The sequence below is a fragment of the Eumetopias jubatus genome, unplaced genomic scaffold, assembly GCF_037043125.1.
Source record: "Eumetopias jubatus isolate StellerSeaLion01/CBP00866 unplaced genomic scaffold, mEumJub1_p1.0 scaffold_5, whole genome shotgun sequence".
In the NCBI taxonomy this organism is placed as follows: domain Eukaryota; kingdom Metazoa; phylum Chordata; class Mammalia; order Carnivora; family Otariidae; genus Eumetopias; species Eumetopias jubatus.
In genome coordinates this window covers 86,541,210-86,565,629 of record NW_028274811.1, presented here as the reverse complement: position 1 = coordinate 86,565,629, position 24,420 = coordinate 86,541,210, and the positions used below count along the sequence as shown (strand labels likewise).

General features: G+C 37.7%; 1 protein-coding gene across 1 annotated transcript; it reads right to left on the bottom strand.

The window, feature by feature from the left end:
* Positions 1-1,179: 1,179 nt before the first annotated feature.
* Positions 1,180-24,040, bottom strand: SLC25A46 (solute carrier family 25 member 46). Its single transcript, XM_028102786.2, has 8 exons — positions 23,631-24,040; positions 20,930-20,972; positions 19,475-19,532; positions 17,083-17,160; positions 16,551-16,651; positions 9,370-9,426; positions 8,082-8,139; positions 1,180-5,163 (listed from the first exon to the last, which is right to left on the bottom strand). Exons 1-8 carry the CDS (start codon positions 23,932-23,934, stop codon positions 4,585-4,587), a joined length of 1,278 nt encoding a protein of 425 aa, XP_027958587.2. The 5' UTR covers positions 23,935-24,040; the 3' UTR covers positions 1,180-4,584.
* Positions 24,041-24,420: the final 380 nt, after the last annotated feature.

Sequence of the window (24,420 nt, the reverse complement as noted above, 5' to 3'; positions counted from 1 at the left end):
GTCCCATTATGGTGGGACACTGAACTAGATATAAGACTGGGTTTGATTTATGGCTTTAGTTAGTTGCTTTACTTTGTGGACTGGCTGTGTTGGAGCACCCGTTTAATCCTTAGCCAGGTCGTTTACAACTCTGCCTCACCCTTCCTTCCTGCTTGCCCTGAGCTTATAGATCAGCTAGTGGTTAACGCTGAGGTTCTTCCTGGTTCTTTTCTGAGCATGCATCCTGTCCAGAGCATGTGCGTGGCTTTCTAAATTCCCTAATACACATGATGACTTTTGAATACCGATTCCCCAAAGCAACTCCTCTCTCCCTGGCTTTTCCTCCCTGGCTTTAGACGGTCTCTTGTATGTCCTGACCGTCATTCTTTGCCCTAAGTGGCTGAGGTTTTTCTGATCACCTTACAATGTTTTCAAGCAATGCCTACCATTTTTCTGGCCTGAGTGGAGCTCCAGTGAGGGAAAACAGATGAGCACTTTGCATTAGTTTTTCAGGTAGCCCCTAGAGAAGTTAGTACACATAAACACACTCACTTGCAAATAATGTCTCCTCTATTCCTTCCAGAGCCGGGGACTATGTCCTACAATGGCATGTGGAATACCACAGATGCCAGGAAGGCAGTTGGGGCAAAGGCAAGTAAAAACCCCACGAAGTTTTCCTACCATTAAGTTGCCTTTTTTCTTGATTCTGCATTCACTTGGTTGCTGTAAACTTGTTTTCTAGAGTTCTGACAAAGTTGGTTCTTTCTGGTTGTTTTTTTCTAAGTTTCTGTGGACGGACAGAAGTTTGTAACTGCCTACTTGCCATCTTCCTGTCATCATTCCCCTAGTTACTTAACACTGGACAAGTCACAACCTCCCTGTTACCTGTTTCTTCCCTAAACAAAACTACTCAGAAAATGCCTGAGGGCTGTTGTAAGGAGCAAATACGGGAATGTGGAAGACTTTTACAAAGTATAATGCACGTGAAATCTTATTTTAGGAAGTAGGTGACTTGTTTTGTGAGCCACATCACAGTTACATCAGAAGGACTGTTTTAAATGGTGGGAAAAAAAGTTTATATATTTTTCCTGATCTTCATTTCTACCTACAAAAATACAACATTTCTTTTACCAGGAGCCCCTGTAGTCCTCTAGCATAAAAAAATACTTGTTTTTATTTCAATATTTTATTGAACCTTTTCATATTACACAATTTGCTGAAAACATTTAAAATACTAGACAAAAACAACTTAAAAACACACACAAACACCTCTTGTAGCTGAGGTAATATTGTGTAAGACTCATAGTATCACAAGTTTTTGTTACTGTGCTATACAACTTGGTATCTCATTAATGAGTGACTCAAAAGAAAGACATTACACATCCAGTTTATGTTAGAGAGAGCAAGAGAACTGTGCAATTATTTGAAAGAGAAGAGAAAACAGAGATGCCAAAGTATCACTCAAATTCTAATGCAATGTGAGTTGCTACCAAGGGGATTTTATTTGCTTACATATTATTGAAAATAATTCATTCAAACCTGTCTTTTTAAGAGCTGGCAGAGTAGTCTTTCATGTTCCAAAAGATCAAGCAATCAAACTTGAAGGCAAATATCCTCCACAATCTCAGTTGCAAAGAACAAAAGCAGTGTGTTTTGTTTTCTGAGCAGGTATATGAATACACAGAAATATTGAAGCATTCGTGCTGAGTCAGTAAAGTGAATGCTTTGTGCAGTTGTTAACAAAACCTGTACTAAAAAGACAGCTGTGAGTAGTCAGGCATGTTTGCAAAAGTGAGTGAGATTCTTCACTCTCCAGTTGTTTCTGAAAACATTGGCCGAGTTATCAGATCCCCCAAACCTTGGTCATTTTGAAATCAGTTTGTTTTTACTGTTTCATATATATAACATCTAGTGCTGGGAGTTTGGAGGCTTCAATAAACTTTAAAATCCTAGGGGTTATATTTTCAAGGGCTCATACAATAGAGAAGGGTAGCTCAGGGGAAAGAAATCTATGTGCAAATGTACTAAATCAATTCATAAATTCACTTAACATACTCAGTATTTACCAGGTTTTTCAGTTTTTAACGCAATCACTTTCATACTATTTGACTCAAATGAAAGAAATCCTACAACGTAAAGCGAGCAAATCACACTTCAGCCCCATGGCCAAAAGCTGGGTTATGTAAGAGGACCATTGGGCCTGTGGAACATTTTAATAGAATCTTATTCATGATACTATTAATCATCTGAATTAAAAATATTCTGAGCTATTATCACCTTAAAAAATGTAGCCAATGGATATTTGACTTTGGCACATATATGCTAAGGAACGAAGAGCAATTTCTTCAAAGGGAGAGTATGCCTAATATGCATTACACTTATTCCTTTCTAAATTCATTCAAGTATATTTGGCCAGCATCTAAGTTCTTGAATTTTAAGGATTTTTATACTTCAACTAATTTGGAACGGCAGTAAAGAATAATTAGTATTTTACTTGCCACATTCCAATTTTAATATTAATTTGTATTCTGTCTCCGAAGAGACAAAAGACCAACCTTGTGTGTGGTTCAGACTATCCATCTTGTAGTGATTCTATAATGAGACAGATTTATATAACTGAATGTTTATACTAACTTTTGTCAAAAATCTTGAAATAACCGATTTTTAACTACATGATGGATCTCATGGATTTTCATTAGTGAATACTTGATTCCATTCAGATTCTGTTTTTCTAGAAATTTTCTGAAACTTGAAATTTTCTGAAGTTTACTCTTATTTGAAACAATCTTTGATTATAATAAAAATGATTGGAAGTTGGACAGATTATAAACATCTAAAAATTTACTTAGCAGTTCAAAAGCATTGAAAACAATTTAAGTGTCATGGGTAGGGCAAAGTAAACCATGATCTAAAAGATTAACCAGAAAATACATGTGACCAGTGGTGTTTAATTTTATTTTCCCCTCTTGGTGGAATTTAAAAATGGAAAACATGTGTAGTGATTTTTAAAAACCACACACATACCACACGAGATCATAGACAGAGCTGCTATTTACGTACAGTTTGACACTTTATTTAGATACCATTTTTTGGTTCTAAACCTATTAATCACAAAAAGTAACTGTTCCACTGACATTCAGCAAGTAAATCTGTTTTAGGTTGGACAACACTAGTGCAAAATCACTGCACTGCAGTGTGCTAAATGGTTTGTAATAAAACTGTGATCATTCCTGTGAGGAAATGAAATTCTAGTATGTTTAATGATGGATCAGTGAAATGCTTATTATTTTATTATGCAAAGAACCTCACCCACCAACTTCAACTTAGGAACAGGCAGAATTTTTTTTTTTAAACGAACTGACAACCATGTTTTTGCTTATTATTTTTGAGATTTACTTCTTTTCCTTATCCATAAAAAGCAAGGACAAACTTCCTTTAAGGTTTTTATTTTTTCTTCATTATTCATTCAAACAAGTTTAAATAAAAGGTGATACGGATAAACTTGTTTTTCCCTTTATGTGTATCTAGTTTGGAGAATGAAACTATAAACATAAACTAGAAGAAAATAAAAACTGAAGCCATTATTTAATGACGACTATATGGAAGGCGAGAGGCACATATTTTCATGTGAATTTTAATTGTGTCTCCTCTAAGACAAGTCGTTCAGAAATATAAGGCAAGTCACATTCCTTTCAGGACACAATTTGTAAATGTGGAAACAGTAATAGTTGTCATGATTATTTTCTATTCTATCTTAGGAGTGGCTCTATAAACAGCCTGATGATTCACATATCTAGGTAAGCAAATCAAGCTTTATAAACATATGACGAATTTTCAGTTGCTGGCATTGAAACGCTGGGTTTGGATATGGACAAATATGCTGTTTGCCTTAAATCTTTTGGGTACCTTGTGTTTTAATGTTCTGTTCTGATATTCAAGCAGAAAGTACATGACTTCATCTTATGGAATAAGCTGATCTCAGAGTGGAAAATTTGTAGAGATGAAGGAAATTTTGAGTTTCGTGTGTGTACATAAATGGCTTTATATAATAAATATACAGCCATTAAAAAGTTATACAGGGACAATGCAATTTAAAACTCTTCAAGTCCTGCTTACACATGGTCAAATCTAGCCCTTCTCATCTATCATTGATGATAGTTTATTTACTTAAAGATAAACGATACTGATACTATATATACACTATATTAAGGATGATATAGCAGTATCAATCTAGAAGGTGAAATAAACTTCTAATAAATATTAAAGTCAGATGGAATAAATTCAGCTCTGTGAAATTCTGCTTTATGTTTGCTGACCAATTCTTCCTTCTGCCCAGGATCATGTTTAGCTTAGCATGAGTGCTACACTAGCTAGAATTCAATGCATTAAGTGTCACTTTCATGGAGGTTTCAAATTTGGAACGCTTTTCATCCAAAATATGTACCTATGCCTTTTAAAAAATGAAGAGTCAATATAATCAGCATGGGCTTTTTCTACCAGTTTTGCTTTCTAATCCATTCCCCCCCAGTATTTCACTTTTATCTCTCATAATTTCATAACGAAGTATCCAGATTATGTCTTTTAGCCTAACCAGAAACTTAAACCTCAAACACTATTCTGAAGAAGGGTGGAGTAAATAATTCTGGTAATCTGTAGAACAGCTGCATGCAGTGTGTACTGTATTATAACAGCACCAAACCCCTTATAAAAACCGAGCACTCCTTCCTCCTGCCTTATGGTATTGATACAGTCTCTCATTCCCTCGTACTGTGTGTTAATGGGAAGCACTTCATAGCCAAGGTCTGTATTGTCAATGATTGTGCGTGTTCCTTGAATGTGAAGGCGGTGCAGAACTGTTTCCAATGGGTAAAGTATAACATCAGAGCAAAGACTGGCAGCAAAGTTAGCAATAAGTTCTGGAAAATAAGCATCCAACATACTCTGCACCGGACTAGTGCTCTCAGCTAGACGGCTACTGTAAGTCTTTCTCTTTAGAATTAGGAGGACAAACTTCTGAATGACTGAGCTGATGATGTAATGAAGAACCCCATGCAGCACCGTAGGGAAGATCAAGGAAAGAAGTGGGAGCAGTCGTTTGCTATGAGGCACTCCGAGGCCAATCACTCTTCCAATTCCTTCTTTTACACATTCCAAAATTCCAGTGTTATCGCGAATGATCTCACTCTGAAATAAAAATGATGAAATGGGTAAAAGTTAACACTTGCTTACTGTGCCCAAAGAAAGCACTCTTTTTAGGTCCCTTTTAAATCCTAATTTATTTCTACGGAGGGAAAATATCAATGGCTTGCTCACTTCAAATGTTGTCCAGGCATTAGATTCTTTTTTTTTTTTTTTAAGATTTTATTTATTTGAGAGAGAGCGCACGAGATGGGGGGAGGGTCGGAGACGAAGCAGACTCCCCGCTGAGCAGGGAGCCGGAAGTGGAACTCGATCCTGGGACTCCAGGATCATGACCTGAGTGCCCCTAGATATTTTTTTTTAAATGAAACTTCCTAATAGACAGCAGGGAAGCTAGGAGCTATCCCTACTGGGAAGGGGAGGGGGGAAGATGTGAACAGGACACACCTGGCTGCCCTACCCTCAAGAAGCTCCTTAGAACTCATTTTGAAAAGCAACAGCTACTGGACACCTGAAGAGGTTGTATAGTGCTTAGAGTTCTCAAGCACAGGTTTAAACCCTGCCTCCACCAATTACTTACTGGTTATGTGACCTTGGGCAAGTTACTTCTCCTAAGAATCAGTTTACCATTCTGTAAAAATGGGATTAGTCCCACCTACCTTTTATGCACAGGGTTGCTGAGAGTATTATATGAAAACAGGCCTGGCTTCCAGAGACACTCACTCAATGTTAGTCATTATCATCTACGATATATCTGTCTTTTTTTTACAACTGACATTAGGGACTATGAGTCAACACAGATTCTTGATCAGCAAAAGGATATAAACATTGCAACTTGAGAGCAGTGGCATGAGTGTAGAGAGTGACTTTAAAATGCAGGAACTAGATCACAGATTTTTAATGACGGCAACAGATCATCAGTAAGCTCATTTTTTAAGAGCTTCAGGAGTTGTCCTACAGGAGATCTATAAAAAAATGTGTATTTTTCAAGGGAAAAAGCGTTCTCAGAAATCTGAGTTCCCAAAGGGGGAAAAAAAACCACTGAACATGAACAAAGTAGGAAGAAAGAAGATAACGTAGTAAGCTGAGTGTGCGCTAAAGAAAGGAGAATGGCTGCGTATCAGTGGGGAGAAACAGACAAATCTCAGATATGTGCTGCATTTACAACTAAGAAGGCATATGACTGACTGGTTATGAAGGATGAAAGAAACATAAAAATCAAGACTTTCCGGGGCGCCTGGGTGGCTCAGACGCCTAAGGTGTCTGCCTTAGGCTCGGGTCATGGTCCCAGGGTCCTGGGATCGAGCCCCGCATTGGGCTCCCTGCTCAGCGGGAAGCCTGCTTCCCCCTCTCGCTCTGCTGCTCCTCCTGCTTGTGCTCCCCCCGCTCTCTCTGTCTCAAAAAAAAAAAAAAAAAAAACTTTCCTAAAAATCAGAACTAAAGTTTTGAGTCTTTGGGGGCAAATATCAATAGTAGCACTAACAGAAAAGGAGAAGCAGCTCAAAAGGAAGCTAATTTTCAGGGTAATAAGGTGAGACTGTTCATATGAGTTGAGTTTGAGGGGCAGATGATTTAATTCACATTGAGATTAGAGTTAAAATGATTCACAAGAGTAAGGGTCTGCCTAAAGCTAAAACTTGTTCTCCGCATTATATGACACTGCTTATTTTTTCTTTAAATAACTACTTTCCTGCTATTTTCCCCCTTATCTGTCAAATGAGAATATCTCAGAGTGGTAACTCCGTAAACTGCAGCCTTATACAAAGGTTGTATCATTTGACACAATGCCAAATGCAAGGGGAGAGGAAAGGATATTGGCATAGCAAAACATTAATTTCAATTAACTCAAGTTAATTACAAATAAATAAATAATCAGCAATAAGGCCAGAAAAGCAACTAAGTGGAAAAGAGTAATTAGAAAAGCAAAGGCTAATCCCCTAAGGTTCTTACAGAGGAAACACATACATACTGAAGAAAAGAAATAAGCTAGAGGATCTGGTGTTGGAGGCAGGAGATAGGTGGTGTGCAACTGGATTTGAGTATATGTGAAGTTAAAACTACATCTTAACAGTTTTAAGCGTAGGAAGGGTACGGTAGGAAGTACATTAATACACTGTACTTGAAGCGCCACCATGTGGTTAGAAATGGTAAAACACTAAGACGCTGACAGGAGACTGCTTTAGCTTCGTAGTACTTAACACACCATGGCACCAAATATTCCTTAAAATGCATTTTTAAAATAATTTATTAAAAATTATTTATTTATTTATTTGAAACAGAGAGAGAGAGAGAGAGAGAGAGAGAGAGAGAGAGCACAAGCAGGGAGGAGGGTCAGAGGCAGAGGGAGCAGCAGTCTCCCCGCTGAGCGGGGAGCCCGATGTACGTGGGGCTTGATCCCAGGAGCCTGGAATCATGATCTGAGCTGAAGGCAGCCACTTAACTGCCTGAGCCACCCAGGTGCCCCACGGCATATTTAAAAAGAATGCTGTTTAGTAGACTACCTATGGGACTACCTGCTCACTACTGGGATGATTATCCAGCATTATTTTATGCTTAGGTAATTAGTAATTTACTGTCTGGCAACAAGCCATAAGCATTTGAGTTGTATGTAACAGCTTAAAAAGTTGGGGAAAAAAAAAAAAAAACCCCAAACAGATTCTTTGTATTCAGGATAAGCCCTTGGCTGGGTTCTGAGATAGCTGAATGAAGACTACAGCTGGCTATGGAAGGGACAAAAAGAATTAAAACTAGAAGTGTGAAGTAAGTTTGCAAAGGAAAGATACACAACCAGCAATGTGGCTAGTGTACAATCCTTGGGATATGCACGGTATCTGTGAGATACAAATTTTAAAAGGATACTGTCTTCAATTTTTCTGGTATACAATCAGAATCTGATATAAACAATATACTGAATATTCAAAAAAATATTTTTAACTAAAAAATGACAATAAAAAGTAGCTCACCTGTACTGTTTCAATTAGACTTGCTGAATAAAAAGGCATTGCCACCATGTAAGTGAGGCTGTAGAAATTAAAACAGATTTATCAGTATACTGAAACATGCTTACACTAAATTTTGAATATCTACTTTAATATATCAGCATAATTTATATTCAAGCCTGAATATATTTAAGGTTTTCAACTATTAATATCTATAGCCTGATACTCTGAAGACCTGGTATTATAGGATGCCTTATTCAACAGTTAGTGATAAAATTTAAGTTATTAATAATAACACAGGGAAAGGCTGCAAAGAAAATGGATTTTTAAACCAGTAAAATGTAGGCTTGGTTATGATCCACTGTCCAACCTGCACATAGCTAATGTAACCTTGTTGTCTACCTGCATATAGCTAATGTAGCCTATAAATCTGATATTTAAAAGTTAGGATGAGGGATCCATATTCCACTGTCTGCCTTTTTTAGTGACATTTGAGTAAGTATACTATTCTACTATTATCCTATCGATTATCATTATCCATTCCCAGATTTCCCACCCAGCAGAGCTAAACCAATGTTCAATGATGAGTGAAGTCCCCTTTTATTATTAAAAAACAATATTGTACAGCTTTGCAAAGTTGTTTCCTATCACCACTACTTAGACAGAATAATATTACAACTTTGCAAGCCTGCAAAATATAGTTATTTAAAATAACATCAAGGTGGGACTTACCTAACCCTATGGGCCAGGTCCTGGCAAGAAGTAGTTTTCAAGGTGAATGGAACATCACTAAGTAATAATGTGCTGGAATGTCCCACAGAGGGAGCCAGCAAGCTGGGGGATTTCCAATTCACAATCTTCAAAAAAAATTAAAAAGTGAAGAGTAAAACTCTAATCCTACAAAAATGGTCAGTGTTGTAAAATCACAAAGTGTCTTTAGGACTACATTTTAGTAACACTAAGGTTTGAGTTTGCTCATCATTATACAAGTAAGTTTTTGTCTCTGCTTAATAGTAAAATGATTTTTCTGGCATTCGGGTTAAACAAATTGAAGACCTCTGCTAACTTCCTAAGAACACAGAGGAAAATGAGGTTGTGATTTCAGCCTTTCAAATTAGAAAGATTTATTTTAAAGGTCATATCTATTTCAGGATTTTATTTCTCAACTCTATGTTAACTGTCTTTTGAAGTTCTAGTCCCACAAATATTTTATTGGCCTAATTTTTTTTTGCTGTATTAAGATTTTTTTTCAGTCCTAGCACTATAAAAATTAATGCAAATTTTCAATGTAAGTGCCACTTTTGATACTTACGATTTTAGTAGAAGGTGTTCTCCTATTTGCTTAGGATTCCACTTATGTGAAATCTCCCTAGAAAAATAAATTTCGATAAAACAGAAGCCATGTTATTTACAACATCTTGAATTAGCCCGACTTTCAAAAAGGCAATCAGTTGATTGTAATTAAGAAAAAAAAAATCCATGGGAGAAACATATTCTAATGGTGAACATTTTCTTTTCCGGGACACACATCAAACAATTATGGTGGTTTAAAAAGAAAAAACGTACTGAGTGCTTTTCTGTGTGCTGGAAGAAAGGGCTGACAGAAGGGGAAGAGCTACCACTAGCTATGAAAAATTTAAGACTTAAAGGAGGAGCAGGACAACTTCCAGGAGGAGATATACAACGAGGCGTTGCGGAAGAAAGAGTAGTTGGGGAGAGGAAAGCGAAACAAGGAATAGGATAAAGGAAGAAAAGGCATGAAAAGGGTGAGAATTCAGAAACAAAACAAAATTCAGTACCCGTGATGCAGAACGAATGACACATGACATTTGCATAGCACCAAATTTCCAAAGTGCCTTCCCTCGATGATGTTAACTGTGTGACCTTTGTTGTACTCCGGTATCTTTCTGAGCACTTACAAGGCTAGGCATGGTGCAAAGTGCTTTGCAGGAGCTATTTCTAACCCTCACAATGACTCTGTTATTGCCATCTCGCAGATGAAGAAATAGGCTGAGAGAGGGGTTCATAATGTACCCAAAGCCATACAACCAGTTAGTGGCGGAACTGCATCCTCAACCCTGGTGTCGGGGGTGTGGAAGTCTGTGTCCCCTGTGTGTACTGCCTCTCGTCCCACTTGACGCTGGACGGCACTCTGTGAGGTAAGCAGAGCAGGGACGGCCCAATCTGCTTTGCTTAGAAGAGAAGGAAGGTCAGAAGACCCACAGGGACATGTCCGGGTGACCCGCAAAGCGCCAGGGCTGAGACCAAGGTCTTGCACCGTGTGCTTCCTGCTGCTGAGGTCACCCTCGGAAACCAGAAAAGAGAGGAGAAAAAGAAGAGAGGTGAGCTGCAGAAACACAAGAGGAGAAAGTTGTACCAAGAGAGAAGTCAGAAAGGAGAAAAGAGAATGGCGAGCGAGAGACCAAAGGGAAAGTAAATGAGGAGGCAGAATAAACTGAGAAGGCAGAGAGAGGGGTGGAAGGGGCGGGGGAAGAGGGAGAAGGGAGAGAGGCCAAAGAGCAGCGAGAGGGAAGTGTGAAGTGCACCACGGCCCCGGCAGGAAGCTGAGAAAGCATCTTCTATTTGAAATGAGAGAATATGACAAACCTAAGGAGGCAAGGAATAAATTTATTTTCTACTAAAAAGGTACAAAAAGTACTCACTAATAAGTCCTCTAAAAACAAACTTAGTACAATTACAACATGGGTGGTATGCGGACTTTCTAAGAGAATGAATGATCTGCAGAGAAACTTTCAGACAACAGAGCAACCACCTGTAATCAATAAGACCTTAGAGAGCCTTCGGGGTCGCATTCTGATTAAATTAATACTAAGACTACTATTTTAGGCCTGAACAACCATAGAAAAATATAGCTGAAATGACCACCAATGATTTGGATGAAAAATAGAAAAAAGATTAGGCTTCCCATCTTTTTGACAGTGACCTTCTGATTCTAAAACGATACATGCTACATGATTTGCAAATCATCTGGGTACTGCTGTTACTCTTATCAAGGCCCCAGAGAGTATTATCACAGGGCATTACGACAGTGATTTTAAGAATGAAATCATCATTAACATTAGAGACAAATGGGTCTGTGATCAGTATTTCTTTTTTTTTTTCTCATAGTTAAACACAGGTTTAATGAACAGCCATTAAAAGATAAGCACTGCACTACTCATTGGAATATTAATAAGAATATAACTCAAATCCTACCTTTTTTTTTCCCTTTAAATTTTTTTATTGTTACGTTAATCACTGTGATCAGTATTTCTGTAAGGACTGGGTAACTGCCTTTGAATACAATACTAATTACTACTGCCAATTCTTAGTAGCAATAAGATTATTAAAAAAGTGGGAAAATGAAATTTAGAATCAAGTTTAAAAAAAAACGAGACTCTCTTCCTTGTATTTCTATCTGTGGGTGAAACTTATTGCCACAGCTCTAGAAATTTCAATTAGCACACACAAATACTTTAGGGAAGAGGGTAGTATAAAAATCTACTTGTGATCAAACCTCTTCATATTTATCAAATACCAAAAGATGGGTAAATATATTTAACTATTTTCACAAGCAAAACCTGCCCTTGAAAAAGAACAACAAATTTAAGAGAAATGACTTGCTTTTTCTTAAAATAGTTCTCTATTTGACAGATTGATATACATGCTTCCATGCATAATCAATACACAAAAAAGCAATAGAATTTTTAAGTAACTATTTTTAAACCGTTTTTACTTATCATTCTCTCTCATTTTCACATGTTCAGATAGCTGCCCTCCTAAAAAAAAAATCTTCCCTCAACCAAACCCATCTTCCAGCTACTTCTCTTCATCTTTCCTCTGCAGAGCCAACTTTCTAAACTTGCTGTTTCCATGTCCTAACTGCTCATTCACCTCTGAACCCACTCCAAATTGGCTTCTACCCCAATTTTCTAAAAACAACTCTTGCCAAGGTCCCCATGACCTCTATGTCTAAATCCAATGGACATTTTTAAGTCTGAGGGTTACTGGAGGGAAGGTGGGCAGAGGGATGGGTTCAGTGGGTGCTGGGTATTAAGGAAGGCACTTGTCATGAGCACTGGGAGCTGGCTATACCTTATTTCCCCTTCAACAGCCATCACGCCCTCAGGTTCCTCCCTTCTTCTTGAAGCTCCCTCTGCCCTTGTATTCCACTATCCCATACTCTTCTGGATTGTCCCCCTCCCCTCTAGTCTCTACTTTTGACTCCTTTGTAGGAGGATTTTCTTAACCCAGCCACCTATTCTAGAGTTCCTAAAGGCTCAGGCCCTCTTCTTACTTTATGTTATGTTCTTTCTGGATGTAATATTATCCAAGATGATGCTTTCAAAACCTCCCAAATCCATTAGCTTCAGTTTAGATTTCTCTGTATGTCAACCATGTATATCATCTGTCTCGTGACAACTCTACCTGGACATGGCAAAGCTCATCTAAAAATGAACTTGTCCAAAATCAAGCAAATGATCTTTCTTTCCTACTCTCAGACTCTTTTAGTGGTCCCTACTTAATAACCATTAATCAGAAAGGAAATCTACTGAACTGGAGAAGGATTTCATTGTGTTTAAAATAGAATATGTTCAAAGTCAGTGAATTCAGAAGAGTAGTTAGGAGAAACAGACAACATGAGGAGAAACTGTAAGATGTTTATATTGGTACAACTACAAATGTGAGATGCATCAAATGAAGTTGAAGGTCAACCAAATGGGTTTTGTGAGAGACTGAAATAGACAGGTAGCCTTGATTACAGGTGCTCCTTACGTTAATATGAGAAATGACATATGAAAGTAAAGGGTATACATAGTCTCACTCACTCTATCTGGGAGAAGACTTGGGGAAGGACTGGGGAGGGATCTGGGCACTAGATAAAGAAAGAGATCACAGATGATGATCTTGGGTTATATACTTTTTTTTTTTTTTAAAGTAGTAATACCATAAAACTCTAAGCTTGGTAACTTCATGGGCACTACACACTTGCTCCTTTTCTCTCAGATGTGATTAAAATGAATATAAAAATCTAAATATTGGTGAATCCATACTGTCTCACCCATTCTACCTAGTGATTGCTGTGCATTTAAGGAACCTCAGTCTAGGAGACCCCCAAGCTCATTCTCCTCAGGTGGTAACTTCTGTGAATCACTTTGGGTTACTGCTTTGCTGCCTTGTCTGCTATGACTGCTTTTCCCCAAGAAAGGTCAACCCTGCCCAAAAACAGTTAGATTTTTAAAAAAAGTTTACACTGTACTTCAGAGAATGGCTTTATTTGACATCCAGTTACATAAGCCAAAATCCAGTTTGTCTTCACACAACCTGGTCTGAGCCTCCACAACAGCTCCTCCTCTATCATCCACCATCCCTAGTCCATCACTAAGTACCATCAGTTTTACCTAAATACATTTCAAAAGAGTCCACTTAGATCCACCTCAAGAGATGCCACCCTGGTCCTAGCTACCATTACTTGTCGCCTAGACGACTATTATTAGCATATGAACATGTGTCCTCTTAGACACTTGGGTCCTCCTGCAATCTTCTCATCTCCATTTACAATGACCCTTTAAAAACATGAATCTGATCACATCATCCCCTCTTCAATATCTTCAAAGTGGCCTACAAGGCCATGCATCAACCTGGCTCTCACCTATCTCTTCAGCATTCTGTCACACGCTCTCCCTCTTGCTCTCTGAGATTCAGCCATATGAGCCTTCTCTCAGTTACCTGAGTTCTCCACGTCCCAAGTTACCCTTGCAACACTGTCTTCACACAAACTGGTCTGAACCTCCTAATCACCAGATGTCAGATTAAATATTATTTTATTAGGGACACTGTTCCTAACCCTTTAATAATCTCACAGAATCTTTTCTTTTCCTTCAATTTGTAATCATTTATTCATTAATGGGATTATTTTACTTTATGTATGTCCCTTATACTGGCTTCTAAGTTTCATGGTCACATGTACCTTTTGTTTCTTCTCTTCACTGTATACCTGATTTCCAGCATAGGATCTAGCACATAGTAGGTACTCAGGAAGTGAATTAATGAGTGGGATTTATCTGAAAAATTATCCAAGTAGAATACAACAAAGATAGCCTTTTGTGTCTTCTTTAATAAGATCCAAAATGACCAAGAGAAAATATATACCCATACAAATGACATATCTATAGTCTACAGAGTAAGAAAGTTAGGTAATAAAATTTAATGAAATTCTGTGCCTTCCCATTCCTCTCTGTCCTTCCTTCAACCTTATGTTAAAGTTACTACTTTAAAGTACTACTTTAAAGTTACTACTACTACTTCATCTCTGTGTTAAAGAAATAGCATGACCTGTCTGAAATCCCAGAAGTAAAAAGTGGTACAGCCAGGACCAATAGTCATCTGACTGCAAATTTACAGAATTCTTTTACACTTCATTATATAGACATTCCTGAATTTTATTATATCTTTATAAAATTTTGTGTTTGTGGGAGAATTTTATGAACATTTGACGACAAGTACTAACTTCTGATCTTATCCTATGAAATGAAAAGCCATAGGGTGAATAAAGTTAGCCAAGGGCAGAAATACAGATTTTTTAAGTATGAGAGGGAAAACTTTTAGCTGGCCAAATGTTTTGATTTTACCATTTAGTAAGGCTGTGTTAAAGAACTCTGACTATGAGGTCCTTTGAGAGCCATCGCACTGGCAAAAAGCCTGATTTCAGTCTTTCCTCCCTTCATTTCATTCCCTGTAAGGACTGAAGCCCAAGATTGAGACACTAGTGGCTGTACCTTCAACTACCTCACTTCCTAGTCAACCCAAAAAATTCACTCTGCCGGGGACCAACTTTGGATTAACAAACGATTCAAAGTCTTTGATGCTATCTCTGTAATATAGCATTGATACAGAAAGTCAGAGTCCTGCCAAGTAGTACCTAAACAAATTTATGATTTCCACTATTATCTACTAATGTTCCTTTCATATACACTCCTTGTTAAGGTTCCCTTCCTGTTATGCATAGCTGTGACTGTCTCAAATGTGTATCAGCCTTCTCATGCTTTTCTACTTTGACCCCAATGCTCATCCTTCTTTCACCTAAAGATGTGATATTCTATTTCAGAGAGAAAACAGGCCCAGAAGCAAGTTTCTTTAATTTCTCTTCCCTCTCCCTCCAAATGTATCTACAATTCTAATTCTCTTCTCTTGGCTTCTAGGACACTATTATCCTAGGTTACTACTACGTTTAATGGGTTTTGTGTCTCTGACAACTACCCCAACTACCTCTCCTACCTCATACACAGCCACATACACACATGGCGTACACATGTGCCTTCACACATCACCAAGGATACTGTCCTCGGTCCACTTTCTGTCGTTTCGTGTACACTTTCTCCTGAGGGAAATTCATCCATCCTAATGCTTCAACTGCTACTTTTATGCCAGAACATTCAAAGCTATGTCTCCAGCTTCAAGGTTTTTCTAAGACCCCCCAATCCACGGTGCCAACCACATTATTAGACATGTCCTCCTAGATATCCTGCAGGAACCTCAAACTTTATCTATGGAAAGTTAAATTCCTCATCTTCTTTCCCACTCCAACTTATTCTTCTTCTTGTACTCTCCAGTCTAGAAATCTATCACGGATGAAAATTCTCTCCCATCGCCTGATCCCCAATCTATCACCGATTATCTGTTGGATTTCAGAAATGTCCGTCCCTTTCTGTTCTATCCCACACTTCAGACCCCTCTCAATCTGGCCTAGATTACTGTAACAGTTCTCCACAAGTCTCTAGCTACAACTGTCTAATTTTCTATTTTACACTGCCACTTGAATAAATCCTTGATCAAAGAACCTATACACCGAAACAAACACCTTAGATTCCCAACTCCATAGAGAACAAACCCAAGTCCCTTACAAAGGCACGACCACGCTTCAGTCCAGCATCTCAGCCTCTTTTTCTCTTATTATACTCCATAAATGCCCAATATCCAAGCACAAGACATTTATTACCCAGACCTTCCAATCTCCGTAAAATTGGGCATGCTGTCACTTCTACTTGGAATGCTCTCCTTCTCTGCCAAGTCAATTCCTACTCATAATTCAAGATATAGCTCAAATTTCAGTTCTTTTTGGAAACCTTTGCCAATAACTTCATGCGAAGTGTCCTCTGGGCACTGAAAGGGGTTTGTTTAACTATAGCACTAATCTTGATGTACTACTATAATTTGCTTACATGTGTCTCCTTCACCCAACTCATGTTTGTTCCTTAGTAGACAGTTGCTGAAACATAGCAGTAGGAGCTGAAAGACCTATCTCAATAGATACTAGGCCAGGAAGCATTTTCTTTATCACATATTAATTCAATAAGATATAACTAATTTTAGTCTCTGTTTCTTCTCTTAGCTACCTCAGGCAAGTTTTCAAAGTCAAGGTAGTTTTAGAAACTATCATATTTTGCTAAAATTTAATACGAAGCTAATATTGAAAAGATGCCAAGAAGGTACCTTGGTAAAGGTGTGAATTCACTTATTATTCCCTCTGCTCCAAGTGTGACTCCCTGGACAATAAATGTACTTCCCATTCCTTTCCAAAGGGCCCTTGGTCCCTAAAATGAACAAAATTTATTGTTATTGCTATTAATGCCTAAATAAGAAACACAAAAAAGGTCTTAATAAAATTTGATATTAAATTTACTGATATTTTCCAATAAGGCATTATTCTAAGACATTTTAGTACAGAACTACAACTACATTAATTCCTATCATTTTATTATTTGTCGAGTGGCCTACGATAACTAAATCTCTAATAATGACTAAATAGCCCTGATATTTAATTAATTTTGGCAAAGATGTGAATACATTGATTATTCAGTGACATCAAAAAATGTCATTACCATGTTACATTAGTTTTAGAACAAGCATTAAAATATTTTTATTAACTAAATTAAAAGGAATTACTCTTGCTTTAATTACTACTAAGATCAAATGGTACTTACGCTATAAATAATTTTAATAGAACATACAGACTAATTCTCACCTGAGTTTTGTTGAAGCTGTACATAACATTGATGACTGTAAATGGAGTGAGATGGTAATGCCGAGCATGATAATTAACCTATAAAAGATATTATGTTGTAATTATTTTTTGTTATTGTTTTATCAAAAAATAACAAGGCCATAAAAGATATACAAAGGAGTCACAGCATAAACAAAAGTTCAATTCTAAAGTCATCAGAAATTACTCATAAACAAATTTACTACTATTAAAAGTACATTTAAATAACTTATTAAAAGTACGGTATATATGGTTGTATGTATATACAACACAGAAAACCAATGCACAATATACACAGCAATGTAGAATATATAATAAAAAAGGCCATGCTGTTTGATATTTATGTTTCCATAAACACTAGAATTACATTTGGTGTAGCAAAACATTCATGCCACTGAACAAACAGGAACCACCGAAGAATTCAGGGAACAGGAGATTCATGTCTCTCAATACCAAGCATTTTTCACATTGTGAGCTATAAACAATTGGTAAATTATGAAATCAGTAAAGGGGGTGAGAACTAACCCTTATTAAGTAAAATAACAAAAAAGAAAGTATCAGAATGCATCACACATTCTAATGCCATTATTTCATAAAACATTTAAGTAACTCATATAGACAGATACACTGGATCACAATGTGATACTGTCACATTGTAAAATGTATGTCTGAAATCCACTGTTCTAGGGTATATACACTGTCCATGCTCTTAATGACTATTTTTTTTTTTTTTTTGGTGCTAAGCATGAACAGCTTAATTTGTAATTATTTATATCTTTTCTAACTTAATTTTCAAAGAAGATTAAGTTAGATTATGGGAGCTTTTACCAGTGTTATCAAATTAACCCATGGGGCCTTTCAGGGGATCTACAAATTTAAAATTATTTTCTTAATGATACTAAGGCATCATTTGTCTTTTTTGTGTTGACATCTTCAATAATAGCATAAAACAATAGTGGCTAAAGTTGCTAATTCCTTAGCATGAATCAAGACAGTTGGCAGCAAACTGTATTTTTGTACATATGATATTCTTTATCCTACTCACTTGGAAGGAGGAAAAAGCTACTTTCACTAAAGAATGTCCCTGGTGAAACAGTAAAATACATTAATTTTATAAAATCTTGATTCTTAAGTATATATCTTTCTAATTAATATTCTGTGTGTTGCATAATGAAGATAGCTGTTGTGAGGAAAAGCACTTGTCTGATGGAGTTGCAAGCTGAACTAGCCCCTTTTTTCGTGGAACACCATTTCTTCTGCAAAAACTGACTGCCAGACTATAGTTATTAACACTTGAGAAAGTCTGGGTGGCTCAGTTGGTTAAGCGTCTGACTCTAGATTTTAGCTCAGGTCATCTCATGGGTCCTGGGATTGAGCCCCACACTGGACTCTGCACTCGGCAGGGAGTCTGCTTGAAAGTCTCTCTTTCCACTTCCTCCACCCCTCCCCCCACTCTCTTTCACTCTCTAAAATAACTCAATCTTTAAAAAAAAAATAAAAATGAACAAAGTGAGTCTATTGATTAAAGGGGAAAAAAAAATTGGCACTATGTGATGCCAATGATAAATCTGACTTTACAGACAATAATTAGAATTCTGAAAAAACTGCATCTACCATGAAGAACTTACCAATACTGAAACACTTTTCAGTATTCAGGTGCGATGGGTAGTGATTTAATGACAATTTTTAAAAATATTGTATAATCAAATGTCTTAACATTTAGAAGATCTACAGAACTCAGTATTTTAAAGATTTATTTGTCCGAGAGAGCGAGAGAGAGCTAGCACAAGCAAGGAAAGCGGCAGAGAGAGCAAAAAGCAGGCTCCCTGCTGAGCAAGGAGCCCAATGTGGGACTTGATCCCAGGGGACATCATGACCTGAGCTCAAGGCAGACACCTAACCGACTGAGCTACCTAGGTGTCCCAGTATTCTTCAAATAATCAACACATGATGTTACAGAATCATACATGGATAAAAAAATCCATTCGACACACAGTATAGATCAAAAGATTTTAATGGAACAGAGTACAAAAAGTTAATTCACATGGTTTGAGATTTCTCATTGCAAATAACCTTTAATATATTACTACTTATTAAGTTTTGGCGTAGTAACAAAGAAGAAAATCTGCCAATTATCTGAAAAGATATACTCAATTTTTAATACATATGTGTTTAAGTTTAGACCTTCTTCTTTCAAAACCAATTTTTACCACTTAAGAGTTTTCAAGACCAAAGGTTTGAGACTGATATACTGTAGATTCTGGTACATTTCACATGAAATAATGGCTACACAGTTTCAGCCATTTATCTGAGTTCTGTATTTTAAATCTGAGTCAGGATTATTGTTTAGAAGGTCACAGAAAAATTCATTTACCTGACATTGGCGGCGTAGAACAATGCAAGGATGTGCCAGTACATTTTCTGTAAAGAGACTATAAAAGAATAATTTATATATATATAACAATGGTAATATATGAACTAACTTTATATGTAATTTGTGTGTGTGTGTGTGTGTATATATACACGCACAAACATATAATAGCCAAAACTTAAATTACAACATATATGTATCTGAAATTATTCTTGCTTGAAGAATCATGCACTATTTTATGTTTCCCATTCTAACAGTAAAAAACCAAAAAATTGTCTGGACATGTTTGCAAATCATTCTACCAATAACAAAATTCAATATGAAAAGAATTAAAGCCAGATCTGCAAACTGGTAAACAAGGGAAATAACATAAAACAGGAATACATATAGTCTAAAGATGAAACTACATCTCCACATGCCTGATATGGGAAACTCTTTCCCTAGACAACTTAAATCTCCTTTCCATTTCTTTCAGAAGATGTCCTATGAACAAAGTTCCTTTCAGAAGATGTCCTATGAACAAAGTTCCTATCATCAGTTCCTTCATGAACCACCTTCTATAAATTTTAGTTTTGATGTACATTGCATTTAAGTTATAGGGATTTTAATAACTATTAATTGACTACTATTTTAGGTATCAAGTATTTCTTCTGAAACCATTCCCTACAAAATAATTACAACTGTGGGCTTACATACTAACAGTGACAGATGCACAAGCGTGAGTGCATGTAGCGTACACACACATATATATAAATAATATATCAAATGAACAACAGCTTTACGTATAAACACTGAGGCTAAAGAAAAATTACTCTAGCAAAAGGAAAATCTTAAAACACAATTTTGTTCCTATTTACATTAACACTTTCAGGTTTAATTATGCAAATAAGAGCTTTTTTTTTAAATTAAAATTTTAAAATAATGAGTTATCCCGGCAATGCAATGTAACCCTTTGTGCAATTCTGATGTATTTGAAATAATATTCACTAGAGATCACATAATCAAGATTGGAGGTTTTTCTTCCACGAAATGATCATTTAAAATAAAAAAAAAAGGGTGTTCATTAAATGCTGATTGTAAGCAAAACCCAGACTCTATGTTGCTAAATATCTATAATTAGAATGTTTAAGGAAAGGTTCAATGCAAAATTATTTTCTCTTGGAGGGGGAGATTAGATCAGATTTTTTGGATAGACACATGAAAGTTGTTTAAATATAACTACAAAATTCTTTTGTCATTATAAAATTGAATGTCTATTCTCTGTCCTTACTCGAAAATGATCAAGTTACAGATTTTAAATAATTTTTTCTGCAAAATAGTATTCAACATTTAATCTACTGCTCCAAAGACTCAATCTAAAGGAAGCAATACTAATCATTTAACATTTTACATTAAAACACATTGAATAAAACTTTAAATAAAAATTTTAAATTAAAAATCTTTAGAAAAAAACATTACCTTGCAAGGCCAATACCAAATCCAGCAAATCTATTCAACTGCTCTAAAACAGAAGAAATAAGATTACTTATAACCAATATTTAGGTTTACTGTAAAATATTTTTTCTTTTATTAACATGATATTTATTTAAATTCTAGGTCCAAAGTTGAATTCTCATATGGGCCAGGGAAGTTGTGGGAAGTTTTAAGGAAGACCTGCTCTTCAGCTCCAATTCATTGCTGACATGTGGGACTGTGGGCCCAGGGTTTCTAAACTGTTATTTTTCTAAAGAGATATTGTCATTTTTACATAATATCTTCCAATTTTAAAATATTGGCAACTATTTTAAAAAGCATTACAACTCTGTGCGGGCAAAATCAAACATGTCTGCAGGTAGAATCTAAGGATTACCATTTTCCAACTTCTAACTACAAACAATTTAAATTTTTTTCTACAGAAAGCTGTGACTGGTATTATACCAACAACTTCACCTCCTATCTTGTAAAATTAGTCATTTGCTGTTATTGGTGAAAAGCATCTATGTTAAACCAACAGTTGCAAGTAAGACACCTCAAAATTATTAAATTGAAAGAGTACTTAAGGTAATCAAAATGGTTAAATGAGGCTCTCGTCTTCTCTCTTGCCAAGTTTTAAATATCTATTTTTCATTTTTTTTTAAAGATTTTATTTATTTGACAGAGAGAGAGATAGCAAGAGAGGGAACACAAGCAGGGGGAGTGGGAGAGGGAGAAGCAGGCCTCCCACCAAGCAGGGAGCCCTATGCAGGGCTTGATCCCAGGATCTTGGGATCATGACCTGAGCAAAGGCAGATGCTTAACAACTGAGCCACCCAGGCACCCCCAAGTTTTAAATATTTTGAGAATAACTGCTTAGATCCCTGTGAGAGGCTATTGGGTACATATGTGCTACTGCTGATGGCATTTCTGTTGTCTTATTCGAAAAGTTTACAGCTGGAAACATTCCTATGCATATGTCAAAACAAACAAAAAAATTTCTCCTTGGCTAAAAATCTCAAAATCATGATGGTGAAATACCACAATCTCGGGGGACCAGACATTAATTTTCTACTATAATACAATATTCACAAGGGATAACTCTTCTCTCTCTCATCTCTGCTCTTTCAAATGAAGCAATGTTGTCACTATTTCCTTACAGTCAGAATAAGGCCTTGTAAACACATCTTTGGGGAAACTATTTTAACTCTTGCCTTGAAAAATGTACAAGCCAGATAGAAGCTTCTCTTGCCAATTAAGATACTTTCCTCCTTTCAGCGTTTCCCTTTTTGCATGTACTGATCATCCCAATACTAACAGAAAATGCTGCTGATATTTTCTGTTAAGTGTTAGAAAGGTTTATTAACTGTGTAAGTTAACTGTCTAAGTCTCTCAGTCTTCAATTCTCCTTGCAAAATTACCATCGCCAGCCTCTTAAATGCTGCAAAACACCCCCTGTGGTTTTATTAAGAGTTCCTCCTCATTTTACCCATTAAAGCATAAATTATAAAAAGATAAAAATATCAGCTTTACTGACTAAGAAGCTAACTGTGGTAGCAATCATATTATGCATTTGAATTATTTTATAACTTTCCAGTACTCCTTTGGGACCTACAGAAAGAAAACTAGAGAGGGTGAAAAAGCAAACTGTATGACACTGTGTAAGTAAGATGCTCCTCCACATCCTCATTTGCTCTTAGGTGATATTTAAAGTCTATTCCTCCCAGTTAAATCAAATAAAAATTATTGTACTTCCAAGTCAAAATAAATGAGAATGAACATATCTAGAATATACTTAGTATTTAACCGTCTAGTCTAGCATTCTAATGATTTCAAAATGGGTAGAGGCAGTGATATTTCCATTTTATGAATAAAAAAGCTGAGAATATTTAGATCACAGTGTTGCAATTAAAACACAGGTCTTCTGACATCCTACAGAGAATAATTATGTCTTGATTCCAAAGTCTTGAAATTGTCTCAGTGTGTTTTACTCTTTAGTGGAGTTTTCAGGTGAGACATAGGAAAACAGGAGATGGGAAAATACAGGGGTAGTTTGAGAAACTAGAAAACAGACACAATTCCTATGATTAGGAGAAAAGGAAGGAAACGAGTATTTTTTAGCTTACTAGGTGCTCCATACTGTACTAAGCATTACTTACACCTCGTTTTATTTAACACTTAATAAACTCTATACATTATTCTTCTATCCACCTTAAAGGTGAGAAAACGGAAGGCTCACAGAGGTTAAGAAAATGTCTCAGCTTTTCAGAGTGGTAGAGCCAGGTTTGAACCCAAGCCTGCCAATGGGGAACACAAAGCTACCATTATTAATTCAAGGCAATAAAGGTGTCAGTGAACTAGGTATTGTTCACATAATTCTTCCCAATAAACAGTAAATAATCCAATTTCCTTCTTTCTTGATTTAGGCCATGGGATGTAATACACCAAAACCCTTTGAAACTCCTACCACGCAGCCCAGAGCTAAGGCAGGTGTCTTTCCGGAGGTGATCCCGAGGAAAGGTTTGTGCGAGGGAGAGGGAGCAGGCCCGCTGCAGGGGCAGAGGACGAAAAGAGGGCAAAGGGTGTGGCGCGCGATAGGTCCAGCGGCACCGGAGGCGGGACCCTCCGCGAGGCTTCCGCGGTTTGCAGGCCGCGAGCCGCGTCTCCACCACTCCACCCACCCCTGCCTCGCACCCAAGTCCCTCACCGGTACTCTGCCCCGGCACGCCGCCGCCGCCGCCGCCGCCGCCGCCGCCGCCGCCGCCGGGAAACGGTTCCTCCGCGGGGCCCTCGAGCGGGGTGGAGGGGCCCGGCACGCCGTAGGGCGGGCTCTTTTCGCCCCAGTGCAGGTTGCGGCTACCGGGGATGTCTGGGGGAGTGGTCACCCAGTGGCTCAGGTCCGACGCGGAGCTGAAGGACCTTGCAGGGAAAGCGCCGCCAAAACCCTGCTCATCCCGGGCACCGCCCCGATAGCCCAAGCCGTCGAATCCGTCCGGGCGCCGCGGATGCATCGCAGACGGGGCAGGATGACGCGAGCCCTCTCGGAGCCCACCACCACCGGGGCCACCGCGACCTACGGCCACACGGCTTCTTCCCGGCCCCTGCCGCGTCTGGGGCAATCTGACAACCGGAAGTCACGTTGCAAACCCGGAAGTTCGGTGAGCACGTGATCTAGCCTTTTCCGGGGGTCTGGCAAGAGAGGGTTGCTAAGGAGACGCGGCGGTAACCTAGGGCTAAGCAGCTGTTTGGAGGAGGTGGGAAAAGGACTGTAGGGTTAATGGAACATTGTACCAAAGAGATGCCAAGGGAACCGGGGTGGGAGGGACAGCCTGGATAAGCGGAGGTCGAATAAAGACGTTTTATCGAGGGACCTAACGCGTCGGTGGAGCTGACTCACTATCTCAGCCAGAAATGTCCAGCTGCACCCAAAGGCGTCAGATCTAGGTCTTCTCTTTTCCTCACTGGTCTAATGCCTTGCCCGCTGCAAGGGAGCTATT

Bases quoted from the DNA above. Each gene is read 5' to 3' on its own strand.
- SLC25A46 (XM_028102786.2), bottom strand. From the start codon at position 23,934: ATGCATCCGCGGCGCCCGGACGGATTCGACGGCTTGGGCTATCGGGGC. The intron at 20,973-23,630 runs GTGAGGGACTTG...CTTCTGTTTTAG, and splicing joins CGTGCCGGGGCAGAGTACCG to AGCAGTTGAATAGATTTGCT. The intron at 19,533-20,929 runs GTAATGTTTTTT...ATTCTTTTATAG, and splicing joins TTTGGTATTGGCCTTGCAAG to TCTCTTTACAGAAAATGTAC.